The sequence below is a fragment of the Coturnix japonica genome, chromosome 3, assembly GCF_001577835.2.
Source record: "Coturnix japonica isolate 7356 chromosome 3, Coturnix japonica 2.1, whole genome shotgun sequence".
Taxonomy (NCBI): Eukaryota; Metazoa; Chordata; class Aves; order Galliformes; family Phasianidae; genus Coturnix; species Coturnix japonica.
In genome coordinates, this window is record NC_029518.1 from 74,858,716 (window position 1) to 74,881,054 (window position 22,339).

Consider the following 22,339-nt stretch of genomic DNA (forward strand, 5'->3'; position numbering starts at 1 on the left):
ATACTTTGAATATATTGCTACCTATAATAAATAATAACATGAAACATTTGCAGGAAGTGGAAATTTCTTGAACTAGTTTAACTATAAATGTGACATTGCTACAGTTAAAAAGTATTTCAATTCACCTCTAAAGGGAAATTCAGGAAAAAAGATACAACTTAAACAATTCTGTATATCCTTCATGCCTATGAAGTAGGACACAGAAATTTTAAGCAATTTCAAATAAATGATTAATTCTCATACATAAGTCACGACAAAAAAACAAAACCAAAAACTAACAACAACAAAAAAACAAATGGGTAAGATCATTCTGATTTTCTTCTACTTTTTGAAGATATTCCTAGATGACTGAAAACAATGCCTAATAGTAGAGAACACGTTCTCTGAGGCATCTTCATATATTCAGGGAGTGTCAACCATCAAAGACTGGAGATTTTTCTTAATTAGAAGCACGGTAACTATCCTTCCCTATGTTTGTATACTGTACTGAGTTCACCAAAATATGATATAAAATTCTGTGAGACTGAAATGGTAGATATCCAAAACATATTCACATAGGAAAGCAAACTGTAGCATTCAACTCCCATGTGGTAGGAAGACTTCCAAATATTTTTCTGACTACCAGAACAGACAAATATGTCTCTGCTACAAGACTCGTTAAGAAATACATGCAAATTTATGGTTTTCAAGAAAATTCTCAGGGCAGTTTCCATGAAACAAACAGCATAGTAGTGTAGGGCAGACAACTAGGAACCATTAGTCCAGACAACTACTATCACTATCAACCCAGTGCAGATTTTCGCCATAAAACAGGCATAGATAATTTAAATATGACTACGTTTTGCAATGGGGATGATTATCTGATTATCTGTCCCTCCCCCATTACTATCAGGCTGTGGTTTTCTGCTGAACATTTGAAAACCAGGCAAACTGACAAAGACATTTCTAATGTTATTACCAAGTTCAGACAGACAATATACCTTTCTTGATCAGACAAATACTGACTATCCATGTCTCTGGATCTGTAATCAGCTGGACTTCTGGAGGCCTCATGGTGTCTAGTTGGAGAACGTGATCTTCTCATTTGATGAATTTCATCTAAACTCCTGAAAGGCACATATATGTATGATAATCTTGTTCTTCTCACAAATAATATAGTTTAGTGGACAATTAAAAACTCCTGAAAGGCAGACATATGTACAATAATCTTACTTCCCTCATAAAACATACAGCTTAATAGACAATTAAATGGTACAGGTTGATTGAACAAATAATAAACACAATTGGTAATTTAAGCCTGTTGTTACTTCAAAATAAGTTCTATTCATAGTTACTATACAAATTGTCAGTCAATACTATACAAATTGTCAATCAATCACGTGCAGTCAGCATGGGTTTACGGATAGTAAATCCTGTTTGACAAACCTGATTTCATTCTGTGACAAGGTGACCTGCTTAGTGGATGAAGGTAAGGCTATAGATGTGGTCTACTTGGACTTCAGTAAAGCCTTTGACACTGCCCTCCACAGCATTCTCATGGAGAAGCTGGCTGTCCATGGTTTGGATGGGTGTATGCCCCGCTGGGTGAAGTACTGGCTGGATGGCCAGGCCCAAAGAGTTGTGGTCAATCGAGTTAAATCCAGATAGCTGCCAGTCACAAGCGGTGACGCCCAGGGCTCAGTACCAGGACCACTTCTATTTAACATCTTATTAACAATCTTGATGAGGGGATTGAGCGCACCCTCAGAAAGTTTGCTGATGACATCAATTTGGGGGGGGGGGAGGGAGTGTTGGTCGGCCAGAGGGGACAAAGGCAGTACAGAGGGACCTGGATACACTGGATTGATGGGCTAAGGTACACTGTATTAGGTTCAAAAGGGCCAAGTATCAGGTCATGCATCTTGGTGACAACAACCCCAGGCAACCGTACAGGCTTGGGGAGGAGCAGCTGGAAAGCTACCTGATGGAAAGGGACCTTGGTGTACTGATGGACAGTCAGCTGAATATGAGCCAGAAGCGTGCCCAGGTGGACAAGAAGGCCAATGGCATCCTGGCTTGTATCAGGAACGGTGTGATGACCAGCACTAGTGAAGTAATCCTGCCCAGTACCTGTCACTGGTAAAGCCTCACCTCACGTACTGTGCTCAGTTTTGGGCACCTCAGTACAGAAAGGACACTGAGGTACAGGAGCAGGTCCTAAGAAGGGCAACGAGGCTTTTGAGGGGCTTGGAGAATATGCCCTGTGAGGAGTGACTGAAGGAACCGGGGCTGTTTAATCTGGGGAAAAGAAGCTGAGGGGAGACCTTATTACTCTCTTCCAGTATCTGAAAGGATTGGTCTCTTCTCACTGGCAACAGATGACAGGACGAGGGGAAGTGGCCTCAAGTTGCACCAGGGAAGGTTTAGGTTGGATATCAGGAAAAACATCTTTACAGAAAGGGCTATTAAGCACTGGAATAGGCTGCACAGGCCACCATTGGGTTACCATTGCTGAATGTGTTTCAAAACCGTTTGGATGTGGTGCTTGGGTCATGATTTAGCAGAGGGTTGTTAGTTAGGTTAGTATGGTTGGGTCATGGTTGGACTTGATGATCTTTAAGGTCTTTTCCAACCTGAGCTATTCTACAATTCTATGACTGTTTACTGCACTATTCATTATCCTATAAAAATGCTTAAATTACTTCATATAAGATTCAGTCACTGCCTGAATAGCATTTCCAAACCTACAATGAATCACATGGAAAATATCAGTAAGAGGTAAGTCTTAGAAAGATATGATTAATCTCAGGGCTGCGCTTGAATGGTTATTGGAAGCATACATCAAGTTCAAATAACTATTAAATGGAAATACAATTCTGTTTTTTAAAAAATGCTGAACAGAAGAAAAGTAAACATACCAGTGAGAGATTGTACAAACTTGAAACCAACCAGTTTCACTCACTTGTGATGCCTACCTCTGTGATGGCACATTTGGTAAACGTGAACGGGTCCTGCCCTGATCATCACCACGGTGAGGAGATACAGATCGTGAACGATGATGCGTTGTTCTTTGCTGTTCTGGCACAGTTAGTGTTGTAGATCTACTTTCTCTAGTGCTAGATCTATAACCTACTGATAAGAGGGCAATAAAAGGAAATTAGAGAACAACAACGTGGATTTTGAATGAACTCAGATGGTTAGTCTTTTCAGGAACACACAACTAAATGCTTATGCAACTGTAGGTAGTCATTCAGCTGTTGTATGTCCTGACGCATCGTGCAGTCAGGACAAAATACTAAGATTACCTTTTAATTCCTATATGTGCAGAGGCAGAGAAACTGAGATGACTTTCAGTATGCATTGGCAAGTGTGAGGGGGAGAATTGATAACCTTTTCTATCTTGGGGCAGAGTACATAAAGTAATTTGTATTTCAAAATTGTCATAGAGTAACACATACTTGAAATGAATCTAAATAATGTAGGTTTACCTCATCTAGCAAATGGAGAAGGCATGCCTGTGTGTTATAGCAGATACTCACACAGGACTGCTCAAAAATAAAGCCTCTTTCTGACCTTTATCAGTTAAACACAAAAATGCTCTGCCACTCAACTTGGTCAAAGCTACCTACTTTCAAAAATAACAAGCATTTATACTCTACTATATATAAGCTTGAGTGTCATAACCACTGCAGACCACATTTTCCAAATACTACCAATGAGATGCAATATTTTTCATAATCTCTTTTTGTTTAGGACTTTAAAAATGTACTATCATTCTGCTATTAACTGCTGATATTCCTGTTCTTTTTTTCTAAATAATAGGCTACTTGTTCATATTTTGAACCTCACCCTAAAAATCCTGTATCTAATGAAGATCAGCATGATGAACTGCTTCCTAAAGGTGCTTGCTACCTTTCCAGAATATCCTAAGCGAATTTGGTCAGAGTTGCTCCTATCTAGACATTTAGATGAGAAAAAAATCTCCACGAATTTTAGGGAGAAAATAGGGAAAGGTCATCCCTATAGTCACCCTTACCTGAATTCACAAACCAAAAAAAAAAAATCATTTTGCTGTTTCTATTGCATTTATCTAGTACTATATACCTGTACTATGCTTTTTTTTTTTTTTAGCTAAAAAAGTAGCCTGTATCAAAAATCTTCTCCCCATACAGGTAAAGACCATCATCTAAACACAACATCTTCAACTGGATAAATGAAACAGGTTGCAGTTTTTGAGCCTCTTTCTCTACTGTTTCAAGGTTGTTGTCTTGTCTTAGGTTTTTTTAATTATTATTATTATTTTACATAATTTGAATATCATGCGGTTCTTTTCTAATGTTTTACCAGATTGATTTAAGCCTCTTAAAAGTGCAGTCTGTATACGAAGCCACTTAATCACAATGGGTTAGCGAGCACTGATTGCAAAAGGGGCATGACCCTGGAAAGTATGGACTCCAAGGTTCATAATATTTGTTACAAAGAAAGACTCCAAAGTCACATTGATTTTGATGCACTGTGATGCTGGAGTATCTTATCTGCTGAAAACATTTTTCAGACTCATGTAATAAAACCAGAAATATCAGGACACCCCCAATGTAAGTACAAGGACTGGGTGAAAACTTTGAAGCGAAACAGTGACTCACTCAGGATTTCATTGGAGACTGCCTCATTTTCTGTAATAAGATTGGTTCAGAAAACATCTAGTATTTTTGTCAGAGGAAGACAACTGATTACATATGACAAAAACTCTTGTGTTCCCTTTCCCAGTATAATTAAACTTGAGTTTTATGCACGAGAATATATTTTCTGGAAAAAAAATATTTTGTATAAAATTGTATCCTCTCTAACACAAGAAACGCTAGTTTACATTTATTAACATTAAAATCAAAGAAACCCAAAGCTTCTTTCTAAGCTTGAGTAACTATTCTGAAATGTGCTTCAAGTTTTCAATCATAAATTTCAGTTTAAAGTGTGCTTCCAGAGTATTTCTGATCCATCTAAAAAAACAATACCTAAGATTATCCTGTGCACTTAAACACCTGGCATATGAAGAAGCTATCAGACTGTATATTCTTCATAGCTGTGCTATTGGCTACGGTATTAAAACCTTGTGCATTGGGTGAACACAAAGCTTATAGAAGAGACAGGGCAACAGTAAATATTTCTTGTACGTATTACTTCTTTTTCAGTTGGTAAAACTGCATCCGTAGTTCCACAATGACCATGACAGTGACAGCAACAGTAACATCTCCTTGTATCTTCAAAAACAAAGGTTCTGTGCTCTCCAGAGTGAGCAGGGAATTTTTTCTTTTGCATGGGAGCAGCAACACAGCAGATGGCAGTTTATGGAGAAGAAGTTTCTCAGGTGGTCATGGGAAACTGTCGGGTGTGACATGAAATGGAAACTGTATGGATGATGAAAATGTTTCTGATATCTAAAGCACTAACTTCCTTCATAAAAAAAGACAATACAGCCAATGACAAGGTGTTATGATGTCACCCTGCTGATTCAGGAACATCGAGTGCAATGCAACCATTTATTCAGATAATTTTAGACTGAAGAATAAATTCTTCTGGAGCATTACTCAAAAGCAGTACAGTTCATTAAAAATATCCTCTTGTATACTGCCAACTCAGTATGAGCCACTAATGCCTCAGATCACGTTTTATTTTGCTTTTTTAAATCCTTTACTGACCCATTTTACTGACTCAGTAATGGTGTGGTCACATTTGGAATACTGGGCTCTACCATAGAAGACAGACAAAAAGTTAAAGTAGTCTGAGTCCAGAGCAGGACCACAAAACTAATTAAAAGCCTGGAGCATTGTACATCTGTGGAGAGGCAGAGAGCATTCAAATAATATTCATGAAAACAGATATAGGCATACCACAAAAATAAATTGCGTTAAGCAGAGCTTCAACTTAAGTTACTTTAAAGCTGTGAGTATAAGCACCTTTTGTAAACAGTTCTGTGAACTGATGAATGAACCAACTAAAAAAAATCTAGTGGTATATGGCATTACAATATACTGCAATTTTCTGTAGTGATGTCTTGAGAAAGTCTGAGCCCATGTATTCTTCAAAGCCACACTTGAGCACTTGCTGTCCTAATAGCTTTCTGTAAGAACTGTAGATACTCAGGGGTTGACCCAGAGAAGAGTCCAGTGTACTCAGATAAATGTTCTTGAATGTTCCTGGATAGATGGAAATGGTTTATTTCAAATGAATGCTCTAAAAAGTTGGCAGCTTAAAGTCCCAGTTCTAAGCATGTATATTGAGAGGTAAGAAAGCATACATAGATATGCCACATTTTTAAAACCTGTTATATACTTTTAGGTTAAAGGTTCTTTCTCTCAGCTTCTGTAAATAACTATATTAATCACTTGATTAAATCAAATACAAATTTTCCTCTTAGTTGCTCATATGCAATCATATGAAAGTAAGGGAAGAGCCCTAACACATAAAAGGAAGCAAAATTTGGATCTATCTGTGGTAATAAAATGCACGATGTTTTTTTAATGAATATATAATGAATAAATTATCAGATTATTTTAAACTCCAATCAGGAAGACCGAGAATTTTCTAACCCCTCCCCATGATTTAATTCAGTAATTGCCACCAGGAACATCGAAGGAAAAATTATTTAGTACTGCCAATGAAACGGTGACTCTTAGGGTAGTTTGGGATAATTTTGAGATCTATTCATCTGACTCACAACAACAGTCAAATAGAAATAGAAAAATATGGTATCCAAAGTACAAAAGGATGATAAATTAAAGTCTAACCATGGTACAAACTAAATTTATGAACATTTAGGGTAATGGTAGTTCACGAAGACTCAAGGAAACTATAGAAGGTACAGCCATGCTACATGCATCTTAATCTACAGCCATGCATTCTCGAAGTCTACAGAATACTCTTTTACATCTAAGTTTCAAGCAAAAAGCAAAATAAAAACATGCTTGCAATAAACACTGAAACCCTAATTAATGTTGTAAAACAATTTTTTAAATTAAATAAGTATTTTTAATAATGCTTGGAACGTTATGTAGTAAACAATTTGAACCATCAAGTTGTTCTTATATGAAGAATGGAATGCAAAGGAAATACCAATGAATTAACCTTTTAATTCACCATATTTTAGAAGGACAAGAACCATGGAATGAACAGGAAAACTTGTTTTTCCCACTACGCATTCTCTAAAATCAACATCCTCAATATTCTGAAATGTTATAATGAAAATAAATAAATAAGCAAGCAAGAAAGAAGAAGAAAGCAGGACCATGCTGTTCACCCACGCACCTGGAGGAACAACTCCAATACCATCATCAACATCATAATCTGAGATGTCACTATCACTGATAGGCCGAGATCCTGCACAACAGTAAGGTAAACAAATACCTGAACATCTGGCCATGTTATAAAAAGTAAAAATAGGTTCATTTGTAACACTAAAATTGAAAAGGTGATTTTATGACTAAACAGTACAAGTGGAGAATTAAACTGCACTGCTGATTTGGTGATGTTTCATCAAACAGCTGAGCCAATCCAAAAGGCTCACAGATGCTGCAGCCTCCTCTGCCTTTCTTCCCTCAGTACTCTCCTATGAGGTCAGTTTAGCTCACTAAACAAGCAAAAAGATTTCTTTACTTCTCAAATAAATTAAAAAAAAAAGGGTACTTTTGTTCTATTTCAGTGAGTTGAGCAAGTTGAATCAGCTGAACAGGAAAGCAGAGGTGGGAGCATATGGTGGGAAAGGAGAAGAGGAAGCAGCATTGACAGCCTTTTAAAAAGTTCAAATATCTCATGAAAACTAACCTTTAGTTTGCTATCTCTATACATATTCTCAGGCAGTAATTACAGCAGTATCACACTTCTATAATTCATTGTGAATATGCCCCAGTTTCTTACGCATTGGCTGGAATTAATGACTTTTATGTTTAAAATAAAAAAAAATAAAAATCAGAATAGTTTGAAAGCATATTAAAAATAATATCTTGCATCCTTCCTTTTTAAAATAAATCGTCTACTAAGTTAAATGAACAGAGAAGCTACAATAGTCAAATATTTCAACACATTCATTATTTTTTGTGTGAATCATACAATCGTGGAATCAGAATCTTCAGAACTGTACCTCCCAAAGCACACAGTTTCTCTTTGCTGCTTAAATTCACTCTTCCATCTGATTATATGGTATGCATATATAAAAGCACATAGAAAGCTGAAACTAATCTTAAATGAATTGTTTTTACCCTTCAAAAAGCTTCAAAGCCTTTTTTTTTTTTAATAAAAAGCTTTTAATTATTACAAAGTATCCAATAAATGAGGACTTCATTTTTCCTTTTGAATGGAGATTTATGAAAACAAATACTTGACCAATTTTATTTTGCTAGTGAAAAATCAATCGATTCAAATAGGTTTCATTTACTTGAAAGTGTGAAATGCTGGCATGTGCAAAGTCACATCTCTTTGTGCCATACATTTTTATTACACTAACTATGAAATAGCAATTTTTTCTTGTATGTGAAAACTAAATATCAGTACAACATACCCAGGATTTCAAATTTAAAATTTTAAAAAAGGTGAATGGATTGGACCTACTTTGTAATTTTTTGCTAGAGCTTTCTCCACCATGAACATGTCTTCTTGGCATGAAAGGTGATGGCTGAGGCAGAGGTAGTGAAGATTCATCATGTGTTTGTAGCTTATACCAATGTGGTTCATCATCTAAAAGTGCTGTTTCCAGCTCTATAAGAATCTAGGAAAAAAAATGTTCATATTTTAATTTAAATTTTAATATGCAATTTTAACACATGTTCAAAAATAAGTATCAAACTCAGGATAAATGTGATTGTATGCATCACCTCTCCAAGAAATTCACTCTCTTCTTCTTGTACTCTTGGCTGATCCCATACTGTTATTTCAAGCATTCGTTCTCTAAAATCTCTACGATGTACATGCGAGTAGAGAAAAGTTTGGTTCCATTTTGGTTCTAGACTTTTCTTTACCGTTTTGGTCCTCCTTTTACTTTTATCACTGAAACATAAATATTTATTGTAAACTGTAGAAATAAATCACAAAAAGCCATAAACTCATCAGCACTTATTGGTTTCATTTTTCCTGATATTATAATGCCTTAAAAGAGAAAAGTATTTGCTGTGCAGTGGATTGCATTCATCCAAATGTTTGGAGAGTTATTTTGATACTGAATTGAATATCTCTGGTGCAATTTTTTTCTCATAATTACGCTAAAAAAAACCAAAAAACAAAAACAAACAAACAAACAAAAAAAAAATATAAAAGAATTCTGTAATTCAAAAACATTTACTTAAAATTGATTAAATGAATTACAAAATAATTTTCTCAACCGATGTACTACCTCCTGTCTGGAAGAAAATACATTTTTACATAAGGATTCCTTGGCCGTCCATCTACTCTTGGTGGCAAATCTGTTGCTTGTAGAACATTCACTATTAACTGATGTCCCACCTTGTCATACCAGAGTTTCACCTACATGAAACAAGTTACCAGAAAAAAACAACATTTAAAATGAATTAAAAAATTAGGATTTTCATACTGCGTCACATTAAACACAAAGTAGAAGTAATATTCATTTTCCCAAGAAACAATGAGATACATATATTTGCAAATCTATGAATAAAATGTGTTGGCCTATACCGAAGACTTCCATATTCACCTAGATGAATAAAATGATGGTACCCGATTATACTTACATTGCTTACTGTATTCCCTGGTACATGTACGTTCATTCAAGCCAGCATTGTCTTAGTTTTGCTCTTCTGAATCTACTCTTAAATAGGAAGCTAAACTGCAGCTAAACTTCAGGCATGTTCAAAATCTACCTACTCTCATCTGTCACATTAAACAGTTCTAAGGGAAAATAGAAAATACAGCTAAATTCTTTCCTAATAGGATCATAACATAGAATTTTTGAGTCTGCTTCATACTTAGAAATTAATATAATGAATATAAAAATGAAAGAACATATAATAACAAAGTCTAAGTATTCACTGTGTATTTAATAAATACAGTTTCAATTAGCATGACAGAAAATTCCAGGAGGTGATGTATATCTAAATTAAACTGTATTTCTCTACAATATAAGTTAACATATCTCTTTAAGTGTTCCTGTAAAGAAGGTAGAGTGGTACAGTGCTTGTTATCTGCAAGTACAAAAGAGTACAGCATGAAAAATTGGAAGGCGTGTTCATGGACTCCTCAATGTAAATTTCTGCACGTTCTCACGTATTAAGACAACTCCTTACCTCAGCTGTGATTACAGCGAATGTTTACTTACACATTTGAAAGGTGTTAAGAATTTACCAACAGCCATTTCCTTTGACTTCCCAATGGATCTTGGAAAGGCAGAGGGCTGAGGGACCAACACCTGATAAACATTCATTATTAACATAGGAAAAATAAAATCTGCTCACAGAAAGCTGCCCCGGTAGGACTTGTGGTGCATCCCTTAGAGCGCCAGGGCTGGTTGGAGAAATAACAGAAATAGAAGGCCTTTCCATCTTCTGAGATTCAAAAGAACTTGAACCTAAAAACATGCAAGAAACACATGAACTTTCCACCTGAGATTTTAAAGCAAATTTGGATAATTTATGAATTGTTTTTAATTTGAACCATATAAAGCTTGTCTTTATGTATAGTACTGATGTGTTAGTGTACAGAAATATTTTAAGGTTATGCAAATAGGGTGGCGAAAAAGACAGTCTAGACACTCTTAACCCGGATTAAACCTGACATTTTTTCTTTTACTCTAATTAACATATTACAAAGTGTTCCTTATCTATCATTGACACACCATGCCTTGAATAAAATATCCCCATCGTACATAGTGCACAGCTGAAAATTTTAATGAGTAAACTCACTGGTGTTTTTTTGTTTGTTCGTTTTGGTTTTGTTTTGTTTTTTGTTTGTTTCTTTCCTATGGTAGTCTCTGAAATGTGATTTTAACTTTTAAGAATTCAGAGGCAAGAAGATATGCAAGACAGGCATCTGGCACAGAGGACACTCCTGTCTATGCAGGAGATCAGCAGTTCTCTGTCAGTGAAGCAGAGCTCACATGAGCAAGGACAAGCTCATGAAAGGCAAGGGCAGCATAGCACTTTCACAAAGAGTGTACTCACTGGACTCTAATGGGGGATGAGAACTCTCAGGAATCCGAGGAATATCACTAAAAAACATGAACATATACAAAGTAATTAGGAATGAGGAAGATGCAAGAAATACGTTTCTGAGAACATTTTTAGAAACATGTTTCTTATTTTGTTCTAATGGATTATGCAGAAAGAAGGGGAAATTTCATCGTTTTTCACTGGGTTCCATGAAAACCATAACAATGGAAACTATTACTTCCTTCAAACGTAGAAGCTAGAAGACAAAACAATACAAGTGCTATGATGTAAATATTATGGATGGATTCTACTATTTTCACAATCCTGAGAGGTTTTATGAAGGGAAGGAGGTAAATGGCAGTATAGCTACCGTCACTCAACTATTCTTTGGAGGAAACATTTAAAAACTAAACAAAAACACAACACAGAGATTAACTCACTAGTAATCTTTATATAAACGTCTCAAGGAATTCACAGAATGAAACTGATGAAAATGTCTTATGATAAGAAAAAAAAAAAGAAAGAAAAAACAAGTAACATTAGAAACGTCAAACTACAAAAGAATAATACATTTCTTCATAGGCTAAAAAAGTATCACAGCACATTACAATTGGGTGTGGAATTTTTTCAACATTGAAACATCCAACACACACACAAACAAAATCAAACCAGTTACATCCATACATATCTATCAACATTTTGACATCAAGTTCAAAATCAAAAATCACAATTACTCTTCCATCATAGCCTTGATAATAATAGTTCCTTGTGTCCTGTTCTCAGCAGTCATTGAAAATACATTGCAAGGGCAAGATATGACTGTTTTTGTACAAATATTAGAAAAGTAGAGCAAGAAAATGGAAATAAAGCTCTTCAGCAGTTCACTTGAAACTTGTTTTTTCTGCAAATACTAATTCAGAATTTAAACAAAAATAGTACTTTTGAAGGACATTTAAAGTCTAAAAGTGAGCATTTTAAAGGTCGTCAGGTATTTTTCCATTCAGTGAAACGCTACCAAATGATTTAGAAGTCAATAAAACTAAGACCTCTAGACATATATAAATGCTACTTACAACAAAGAAACAGACAAGTTAGAAAATGAATGTAATAGCTCCCAATCAACAAGTCTTAGATTTATTTTTCAAGATCTGCATTGTAAATCTCTGGTGCACAAGATTTAACAAAACCCAATTCAGCTCCCAACTGATGTTTTGCATTAGCCTGCATCTCAGCACTAACCAAGAAAGTTCTTGACTTTGTGAGTATGGAATTTCCTCAAACTCATGGAAAAAAAACTGCATTACTTGCTCTTGACATGGCATAATACTCCTACACAATCAAATACATGATATGGTGCTCAACAGGGCTGCTGTGTGGACTTCATAGCATGTTCTCTCTTCAGTTTCCAAGGAAATATTCATCAGTCTGAAATACTTATTTACTTTATTCTAACTGATTTTTCTGTTCAATATAACATTAAGTCTGTGATACTCTCTTAATACAAAATTTAGGATATTTAAAGAGGGCTTATAGGTGCAAGAATCATTTCAACATGGAAAGTTCATCCTACATACCTGGGTGGATGGAGAAAGACACCAACTACAAAAAAAAAATCTTCAGAAGAAATAGGAGAAATGATTTTAACTAACTAAAGCCAGACTAGCTAAAGTAAATGGTTTATAAAACAAAACAAAACAAAAAACCAACCAATTTGCAGATTACATTAATTGTATTACTCTAGTAACTCCCTGAAATCTAGCACTGTCTGATTTGTTACGGAGGCTCTCCTCACAAGGACCTAGAGGACAGTAACAAAGAGGAGCAGAATCACACTGGAGAGACGTCATTTTTGGTAATAATATTTGTGGAAATCTAAGCAAATATAATTTGTATACAACAAGGAAAACAAGAGACAAGTAAAGAAAATGTTTGTTTTACCTGCACTATCCCATATGAGCTCACCCGAACACAAAAGAGACAGTTACCATGCCAGACTGCTTCTCAAACAGTGTGCTGCCAAAGTCTACACTGCCTTAAATTAATGGCCTCTACCACTGTATGCATATTCATAGCTCATTTTTCCCCCTTCATATTTAGATGCCAACCCATTAAATCTAATTTTAAATGGTTTCTTACCTACCCTGTGTCTGCAATCACAAGTATTAATGTCAATTAGTTTCTATCAAGTTTTTATGGTACTACTGTGGTTATACCATTTGCTATGCCTTTATTTGCTAATTGTATTGAATTTTTCACATTTTTCTCTAATAAACACCCTACAATTATCCATTACTCAAAATTACATTTACTGATAGACACAGAAACACAAATTTACAAGACTAAGCAAACTGGGTAGACATCAATTTTGTAATTTGCAGTCGTCTAATTTGTGGACTTACAGTCCTCCTATTATTTACTTTAGCAAAACAATATTAAATTTAGGCTTTTTAGACCTAATATACTAGGACCTTTTAAAAAAAGACCATTAGATGTGCCAGTACATTGCTTGCATTATTAATATTGAGAGATGAAAACACTTAAATTATGCAGAAGAAATATCATTTTTCGGGAACCTACTCCCTCACAGGAATTTTAGGTGTAATGGATTACCAATTACTGCTTTATCAAGCAAATGGAAATTTGCTGAATCAGAATCTAAAGTAGACACAAATCTTGGTTATACTAGATACACTGGATTAAGCAAAATCCACTGTCATGAATTTGAAATGAACACACAGTTGGAATAACAAGGTGAGGAGAAGCCAGAAAGAAAAAAAAAAGAAATTTAGCCAAAGCAAATCATCCACAAATTCAAACAAACAAACAAGAAAATCACGTGCAGGATGCGGTGTTCTTGGCTTATTTTTTTCTTTGTTGTTAACTAACATTAGGATTTCCTTAGTTGTACAATGCCAGGGTGAGATTTTTTTTATTTTTTTTTTTTTTGTGGAATTTAGACGAGAGAGAGGTAAATCCCAATCTGATATAGAACAACAGGTCTAATTTTAATTAGAAATTAATCTAATTTCTACTGGAAAAATGAGAGACCGTTAAACATCAAAAGACACATTCTTCAGTCCCTCTTGGGATATTTATTTGCTCTCCACAGGAAAATAACAAACAAACAAACAAACAAACAAATAAATAAATAAATAAATAAATAAATAAATAAATAAATGGAAAAATATAATCCAACACAGTTCTACGAGGGTAAAATTATTACAGCATGTCAACAATTCCTTCTCCATTTGTCTCAAAATTATAATCTGTCTTCTGAATTTGCTGTCTGGAAAGAAATATGAATGGGTCATACAAAGCAAAACATTACATTTTATTGGCCCTATTTCCACTTCATTAGTGCAAGAGTCACTGTTCAGATTTAGAAGCAGTCTTTGTTTTTGAATGCCCTCTATTTTCTCGGCCTCAGTTCAACAGTTGTGGTATTTTCCCTGGATTTTTTTTCAAGAGGTCATTAGCGGAATTTGGCCACATTGTATTTCACCTTTTTGAAGTCTCTACATTTATAGAATTCATAAACAATAATTAGTCATGTTAAGAATCAAAATAAAATCTAAGGATAAATGACATTTACAAATACATTGATATCTGAAGCTTGCTATGTAAAAAACTGATACAGCAGTTTCTGCTTCATATCAGTTGTACAGATCAATTTTCTTTCAATTGAGAAATGAAGTATATGTCCAGTCTGATACTTCTTTTCTCCTGATAAAAACATAAAAAATAAATTTTCAAAAACCCACTTATGGCATTTTAATTTAAATCATAAAGACGATGGACTGAATTTCAATTTTCAATCTGGGTTGTCTCTTAATTTACCTGCGACTAAAAAACGTCAAATAAGGTTTCTACTTCCATACTGTTTCACTCTGGATGTTAACTTGAGTCCTAAACAACCACTATTTTTTCATCAAGGTCTAATTTGCCACTAAGATTAACAACAAATGTTAATTTCATCGAAATACTTCCAAATAATTCTAATAGTGATTGTCATTAAAAAGGAAGAGTTCACTTGCAAGATATATCTACATTAGCACAGTGTGGGCAAAACCAAACATCAAAAGCTGATATGAAATAAAGATAAAAGAAGAATGTGTTAGTCAGAAGGAAAATGAATAGTGCTTTCTGTTTCTCAAAATAAAAACTTGCCATAATTGAGATAGATAAAACTTATAATTAGGATGAAATCCAGCTCATCCAAAATGAAAGAATCCTGCATTTATAAATGACAAAACAGCTCATCATCCCCCTACAGGTTACTGGTACTTAAGAGACGTACAATGAGTATGTGATCTCTGCAAAAACTAAAAACTACAGATAGATTTAAACCTTTCACTTTTTTTTTTTTTTTTTTTTTTGAACTAGTCAAGATTCACTTTTTATTGTAAACCATGTGACTCATCTCTGCAATTTAACTGTCAATTTACCACATGATTGAAATTCCATCCTGTAAGACCACTCAAAACAGTCCCAATAGAATCATTTTTGGGGAAGGAGTGTAAAATATCACTGTAAAACTATTGTGACAAATGCAAGGCCAACAACACTCATTTTATCAATTCAAACAGATTTTATGATACTTCCAAGCCTTATTTCAGAAATCAAGAATGCAAGAATTCTTACTATTAAATGCCAAGCTGGGATTTATAACAGATAAACATTATAAAAATAAAAATAAAAATCATTGTTTTTGATGAAACAAACTACATTAGCTAATGTGAAGGTATTTTTGTTTAAACTTTTATTCTGACAGCATCTTTAAAAGACAAATTTCAGTTAAAGCAGTCATATTTTTTTTTCTCTCTCTCTAAAGAAAAATTCGTTAAATTCCTACTAGCATTGTCATAATTCAAGTCCAGCAGTGCTCAATGCTTGCTTGTGCTTCCTAAGAAATCATTTATACAGATAAATCACCGTAAAGGCCCAAGATCATAACAGGCGATGAAGAAATTGTAATGTATGGAATATCAACAATGAAAAGTAGAACTAATAACTGCACTTAAGAAGCAAATAGTTAGCCTTACCCAATAGGCCTTGAAACAATAATTTCAACTTGAGGTTCTGACTTTGATTCTAAAATAATGTTGTAAACTTCTTCATTTGTAGCTCCAGGCAAGGGTTTACCATTCCATTCTAGAACTTCATCTCCTTGAATTTAAAGAGAATTTTAATTCATTTCAATATTCTTGTGCGAAGAAGAACAAAACATTTATGAAACTTATATAAATACATTACATTGCTCAAAATAAATTTAAAAATTATGTTGAAAACCAGAAAATGGCTCCTGAGACACTATTAAGGCTCATTTATATAGTTTTATAGTTTCGTGCGGGTTGGAAGGGACCTTAGAGATCGAGTCCAGCCCCCGGGATTCATAGAACGTAGCTACAAATTCTACACAAAAGCATTCAAATGAAATAACAAAAGTCTTTTTAAGAATCCTTTAACAGTAACTTCAATTGACAGTAATAAATGTTGAGAATAAATAAGAGAATTAATCATTAAAAAATAAAAAAAAAAAATAAATGGAAACATAAATACCTAATTTTTAACCTTAAACATTTGTCACTTAAAGGTTAAGGTTAAAACCTTAACCTTGTCACTTCTAGTACACTGCATTGCACTTTAATACTACTATGAAAAGACAAAAGAATTTAATTATAGTTTCTTAATAAAGATCTGTATATTCAATTGAACCGCAGGAACTGCAGTAAACTGCAGGAAATCTTATACTCTCACATCCCATCCTATGTAATAGCCAGAACTTTGCAGCCATTATCTGATACCATAAATAATATCCTTATTTTCTTTCTTAGCACCAATTCTGCGTTTATCAGATTAAGTTGGGAACAACTATAGAGCTACTGGCTTGCCCCTGTATGAGGAGTCCTAACTCAAATGGTAAAACCCAGGCTTGTTCATAAATCAAAGCAAAACTATCCAAACTAAACTCAGAACTACAAAAATATGCAGCAGCAACTTCATTTTAAGATCAACGATTGTCATTCTTTTTTCCCAAACAGCCTATATTTTAGTGTTTTCAGAGAAGACTCCACAAAAGATCCCAGTAGCTTTGAAAGCATTTTGTCATTCTTTAGAACTGAAGAGATTGTTAATGAAAGACTTAAATGTCGTCTGAGGTAAGTTTCATTTTCTACTATGTTATTTAGATGGAACCAATTTAAACACTGCATACTCATTACAGAATATATTTTCTTGGAATGAAAAATAAGTAAATCCAGATATTGCTTGCAAAATTAATTTAAAAGTTCATACAACTCAATGAAAACACAGTTAATTTCTTCTGAACTTCTCATTCTGTTTAAGTGCTAGCAACTCATAAATAACATGATTTTTTTTTCCCCTCTAAAACAAAATTTGTAGATAATTTGCTTAATTTCCAAAAGCATCACAGGCTTTCAAAGGAACAAGGTCTGGTCAACTTTGCAATAGTTGCAACTTCACAATAAAAACAATACGGAAAGATGATAGATGTGCAACACTAAAAAGTACATGAATGAAAAGTACTTTACATAGGAATTACTTGGTCACATACTCAAAACATGGATGCATGCAATAGCTAGTTTGAGACAGCTCTAGCAGCAACATGCTCTAGCAGGCCCTAGAGATTGGTTGGCAACAGATTGGGCTGGCAATCTCAAGAGGTCCATCCTGTGATCCTGTGACCCATTGCAACAAATTATGACGTCTTAAGCTCCTTGCACTTAAATCTCACTGTAGTTGCCAAAAATTCTAAGTCACTCAGGCAAGGATCTGTTAGACACTTCACACTTAGATACTTAGGATAAACCAAGATATCTGCACAAAGCTGGCTAGTAGATCCTACAGGATAGGAATCACTTCTGCAAGTTTACACTAGGATACCAATTTTAATGTGTACTGCATTCTCTCCACACTTATTGATGCAGAGACATAGGATTTTCTGACTTAGACTGCCAAGCTCTGAGTTATTTTCTACTGAATTCTAAAATAGTATCTCAGATTGGAAAACACTTTTGGAAGTCACTAGTCCCAGCCTTTGTTCAAAGTAGGGCCAAATTCAAGGGATAGAGCTGGCTGCTAATGGACTTGAGCAGCTGAAATTTGAATATCTCCAAGGAAACATGTGCAGAAAGCTTATCCATGCAAGCTTCTCCAGGATCTCCAGGATCTATCCCCAAGGAGAACCAGAGTTTTCACAACTTGAACCTCTTCCCCAACAGTATGTGTATCTTCATGTGATCACTGTGCACCCCTGAGAACACAGTGTGCTCAGGGCTCCCTGTAGAATCTCTCAGTAGCCTAGTAGAAACAGGAATTAGATCCCCTAATATTCTTTTCTTCTCCTGCAGAAGCTTTTCTGCCTAGTTTTTTTTTCTTTTCTCGCTTGTTTACCCCTAGTGCTTATTGTCACCTAAGATTGTTCTGCTACTCATGCAAGACTTTGGCAAAATTTATGAGGTTTGTACAATTACTCAGAAGTTTATGAACTAGCCAAATTTTGAAAGATTTGTGAGAGAGTTGAAAAAAATGTGCTTTCCTGACTCATTTGTAGTGTTTGCTTTGTGTTCTAGACCTAAACAATAGCATGAATAGACTTTCACTCAGAAAAGCTGGTCCTCTGAAATTACTTTGCCTCTGAAATTACTTTTTAGATTCAAAAAAAATAATAATAATTTTGGCTGTGCAATATTTCAGGCCACACGCATCACAATTAGTGAAGTGAGAGAAAGTAACTTTCAGAAATTACTTTCTGCAGTTAAAATCTCTAAGTGGCACTAAGAACAACTTGCTTATCAAATTGGGAAAAAAAAACAACAACAAATGCCAAGACAAGGTAGGATACTTTTAGAGACTCATCACCATCATGTCTTCTATTTCTTCATTGCTATTTGGTTAATGTGATTATCATAAATTCATAAAAGTTCTCATCCGAGTTCCAGGATTTCAACAACGGCATTCCTTAGATTTCTGTCTCCTAAGACACTTCCAAAATACTTGTTTAGGGCAATGATAAGAATATAAACCACCAAAAAGACATCTAGGAAATAGATCAACATGCATTGTTTATGCTTCATTTAGAAATAAAGCTTGGAAAGTGTAAACTGTGCAGTCATGCACTTGGAAGAGCAATAAATAATTATTATGTACATTAAATACTTTCGGATAGAGCGGCTTTCCTTTTTTTTTTTTTTTTTTTTTTGTTGTTGTTGTTGTTGTTGCTGTTTTTGTAACATTTCATGCTGTAAGAAGGGTTAATAAGGTCCATTTCATCCATCCTTCAGGTGGAACTGCAGTGTTAGTAAAATTACTATAGGGGGTTTTTGACACAATGAGAAAGTTTTGTAATTTTTTATATTGCTTTAACAGAGTGAAAAAAGCAAATCCTAAGATAAGAAAGCAAAAATATACCAGTGAAATTCAGTCCTGACAATTCAGCACAGACCAGAAGAATCTTATAATTTTTTTCACACATCCAAACAAATGTAGTCACTAATAAATTAGTAATGTAGGAAACTGTATCATTCCATAAAATCACTGCAGTATTTTTTATCTATTCACCACATACTGGCATATCAAAGAAGTGATGTTAATATAAATTAACAAATGCATTACCAAAAGCCAAAAGACTATATATTTTGTATGTAATCGATTGATTTACCTGCTCTGAGATGCCCCACCACATCGGCCAAGCTACCCTTCTTCACTTTGGTAATGAAGGCACCGAGTCGTCCTAATTCTGTCATTTTTCCCCCAACAACCTGGAAAATCATAAACTGATAAGTTTCAAAGTCACAAACATACATCATATGTATGTGAAAACTGCAAGTGAACATCAAACCAAAGGTATAAAAATCCCCAAAAACATCATTGGTGGTAGAACTAAAAAGTCAGCTAATACACCAATAGGAAACACATGCAAAGAGTTCACACAACCACTGCTATAGTTAAAATCTTGGCCTCTCATCCAGCCACATCAGAAGACAGAAGAGCAAATTCTGTCTTCTGTTAAATAGAATTGAATGGTTTTGGTTTTTTTTTTTGAAGCAGTGTCCATGTTACACAGATGGGTAAACAAAGGGGGGGGGGGGGGGGGGGGGGGGGAAGGTGCACTCAAGTGATCTGACTTTTGATAATCTATAACACAAAAGAAGCAGTGTTGCTGACTTGCTAATCTTTCTACCCATATTGTACTCTGAAGTCAGTACTTTTGTTAAGAATATTCTGGGTTGAGTTTTATGATGAAATGAAATATGGAGTTCATTAGGTATTATTATTATTACTTCATGCTGCCTACATGGTTTCCTAGTCAGAGTTTTCATATAGATCCATACCCAAAAAGACCCAGAAGCTCACCTGCCAGGGTGAGGGTTCCTATGGGATGAGGGTTACCAAAAGGGAATCTGCTAAGTTTACCAGCAAATGTATTATCCAGGCTCAGTTTATATCATACAAAACTCAAAAACAAAACAAAAGACAAAAATAAAAATTTAACAATCCCTAAGCAAACAGAGAAGGCTAGAGACTACAAGATGTTTAGTAGAATGAAACTCTTCTGATCTTCTTTCACTTTTAGAAGAATAAGTTGCATGCCACAACCAAGTTCACGGGGTTTTTTCTTGCTTTAATTCCCACCACAATAAGGCAACAAGGTAGATCACACAAGAGGGCTTGAACTATCAGTTAACTATATACGCAAAGATAAGTTAGTTCTAAATGAATGGGGGATGTTTCTTATGTTTCTTGTTTTCTGCTCTCAGTGGGAAAAGGATGACACAGAAATTAATTTTCTCATTTTCATCATTTTTGGAGCTCCGTATTAATAAAAATATGCGTAAAGTGAGATATTATTGAACTAGAACACCATACTCCCCAGCAGTCTCCAGAAGTATTCCTTTTAAGCATTCTGGCACCTCAGGAGACAAGAATCTGCTAAGTCCAGTATAAAATGAGTAATTTGGGAACCTAAATAAACTGGAGTAACTGGAGAGTTCTCTGACAGTATATTAGGCTTCTGCAAAAAGAGGTCAGCAGAAATGTCATTTATTTAACACATGAAGCACGTAAAACTTACTTTTAGCCCCAGTAATGCACCTGATTCTTTTGGCATAGTTGTTCTCTTGTTAAGAATAACACGCCCAATTAAGCGATCTCCCTCTTTAGAAGGCTGCCACGTTACTGGATGCTGTTGATAAAAACATGCAGGGAAATTAAAAAAAATAAAATGCAATCACCATGTAAAATTTCAGCACTAAGACTGATTATATTACAATTAAAAGTATAATAGAATTTATTATTTAAAATAGAATACTAATAAAATTAGACATTTGCTATTGAAATTATATTTATATAATTATAATATAAAATAAATTATAAATTATATTTATAAATTCTGTTCTGTAGTATAACAAATACATTGCATGAAGCACACAGGTTCATTATACAGTAATATCCTTTCCCATTCTAATTCAATAGAAAAAAGATTACTGATTTCTCCAGGAGCAGTAACACATTCACTGCGTCTTTTGTGGTGAGCATTGGATGTGAAATCTATAAAATGTTAGTAGAGATTTTGATAAAAACATCTTCCAATTTTTATTTCCATAATCCATGAAGACAAATTGTCACATACATTGTACTTTTTTTTTTTTTTAAATATCAAAATATGCATAGCAAACTGAAATTATCAGCGATCATTTTCTTCATACATTCTTTTTCCCTGTTGCTTACCGAACTAATAGGAGACGTCTCCCTGCTGTGCCACGTGGCAGGATCCAGCCAGTAATAATCCAAGTCACCTGGAAGAATATGAATAGAAAGAAATGTGTAATCTCTCAAACAGAGGAAGATGTATGTGTGATCACTTCTACCTTCATGGACTTTAACAGTTTGCAATGTTTTGATGGAATGATTGCAAAAACTGTAGTATCTTTGAATTAAATTCAATGTATCAGTTTGAAAATAATATAGACTAACCATACAAAACCAGAAGCGTATAGTAACACATTTATTTGGACCTCTATTTTTTCATTAATCGCACGTCAGGATTAGTTGTGCACTCCAATACTTTTTGTCCAGTAGACTTCCCAGTACAGACCCCAGCGCACAGTGTTAACAACCCTCCTCCGCCCTCATCCCATTAAAATATACATAGGACCACAACTAATAATGATGCTAGAGAGAATACTTCACAA

The 22,339-nt window shown here is 34.6% G+C and overlaps 1 protein-coding gene across 48 annotated transcripts in view; it reads right to left on the reverse strand.

Moving 5' to 3' along the window:
• Window positions 1-22,339, reverse strand: part of RIMS1 (regulating synaptic membrane exocytosis 1) — a 276,215-nt gene that overhangs the window by 98,275 nt on the left and 155,601 nt on the right. For 32 of the 48 annotated variants that reach the window (XM_032443374.1, XM_032443361.1, XM_032443340.1 and 29 more), the window contains 12 exons: window positions 21,876-21,943; window positions 21,220-21,330; window positions 19,807-19,906; window positions 16,169-16,292; window positions 11,139-11,185; window positions 10,434-10,546; window positions 9,359-9,489; window positions 8,844-9,015; window positions 8,581-8,737; window positions 7,282-7,353; window positions 2,955-3,111; window positions 981-1,106 (listed from right to left, as the gene is read on the reverse strand). In XM_032443374.1, the coding sequence (XP_032299265.1) occupies window positions 981-1,106; window positions 2,955-3,111; window positions 7,282-7,353; window positions 8,581-8,737; window positions 8,844-9,015; window positions 9,359-9,489; window positions 10,434-10,546; window positions 11,139-11,185; window positions 16,169-16,292; window positions 19,807-19,906; window positions 21,220-21,330; window positions 21,876-21,943 (1,378 nt within the window). The remainder of the gene's footprint in view (window positions 1-980; window positions 1,107-2,954; window positions 3,112-7,281; window positions 7,354-8,580; window positions 8,738-8,843; window positions 9,016-9,358; window positions 9,490-10,433; window positions 10,547-11,138; window positions 11,186-16,168; window positions 16,293-19,806; window positions 19,907-21,219; window positions 21,331-21,875; window positions 21,944-22,339) is intronic. The other 16 variants (XM_032443341.1, XM_032443351.1, XM_015859100.2 and 13 more) reach the window with 2 other exon arrangements.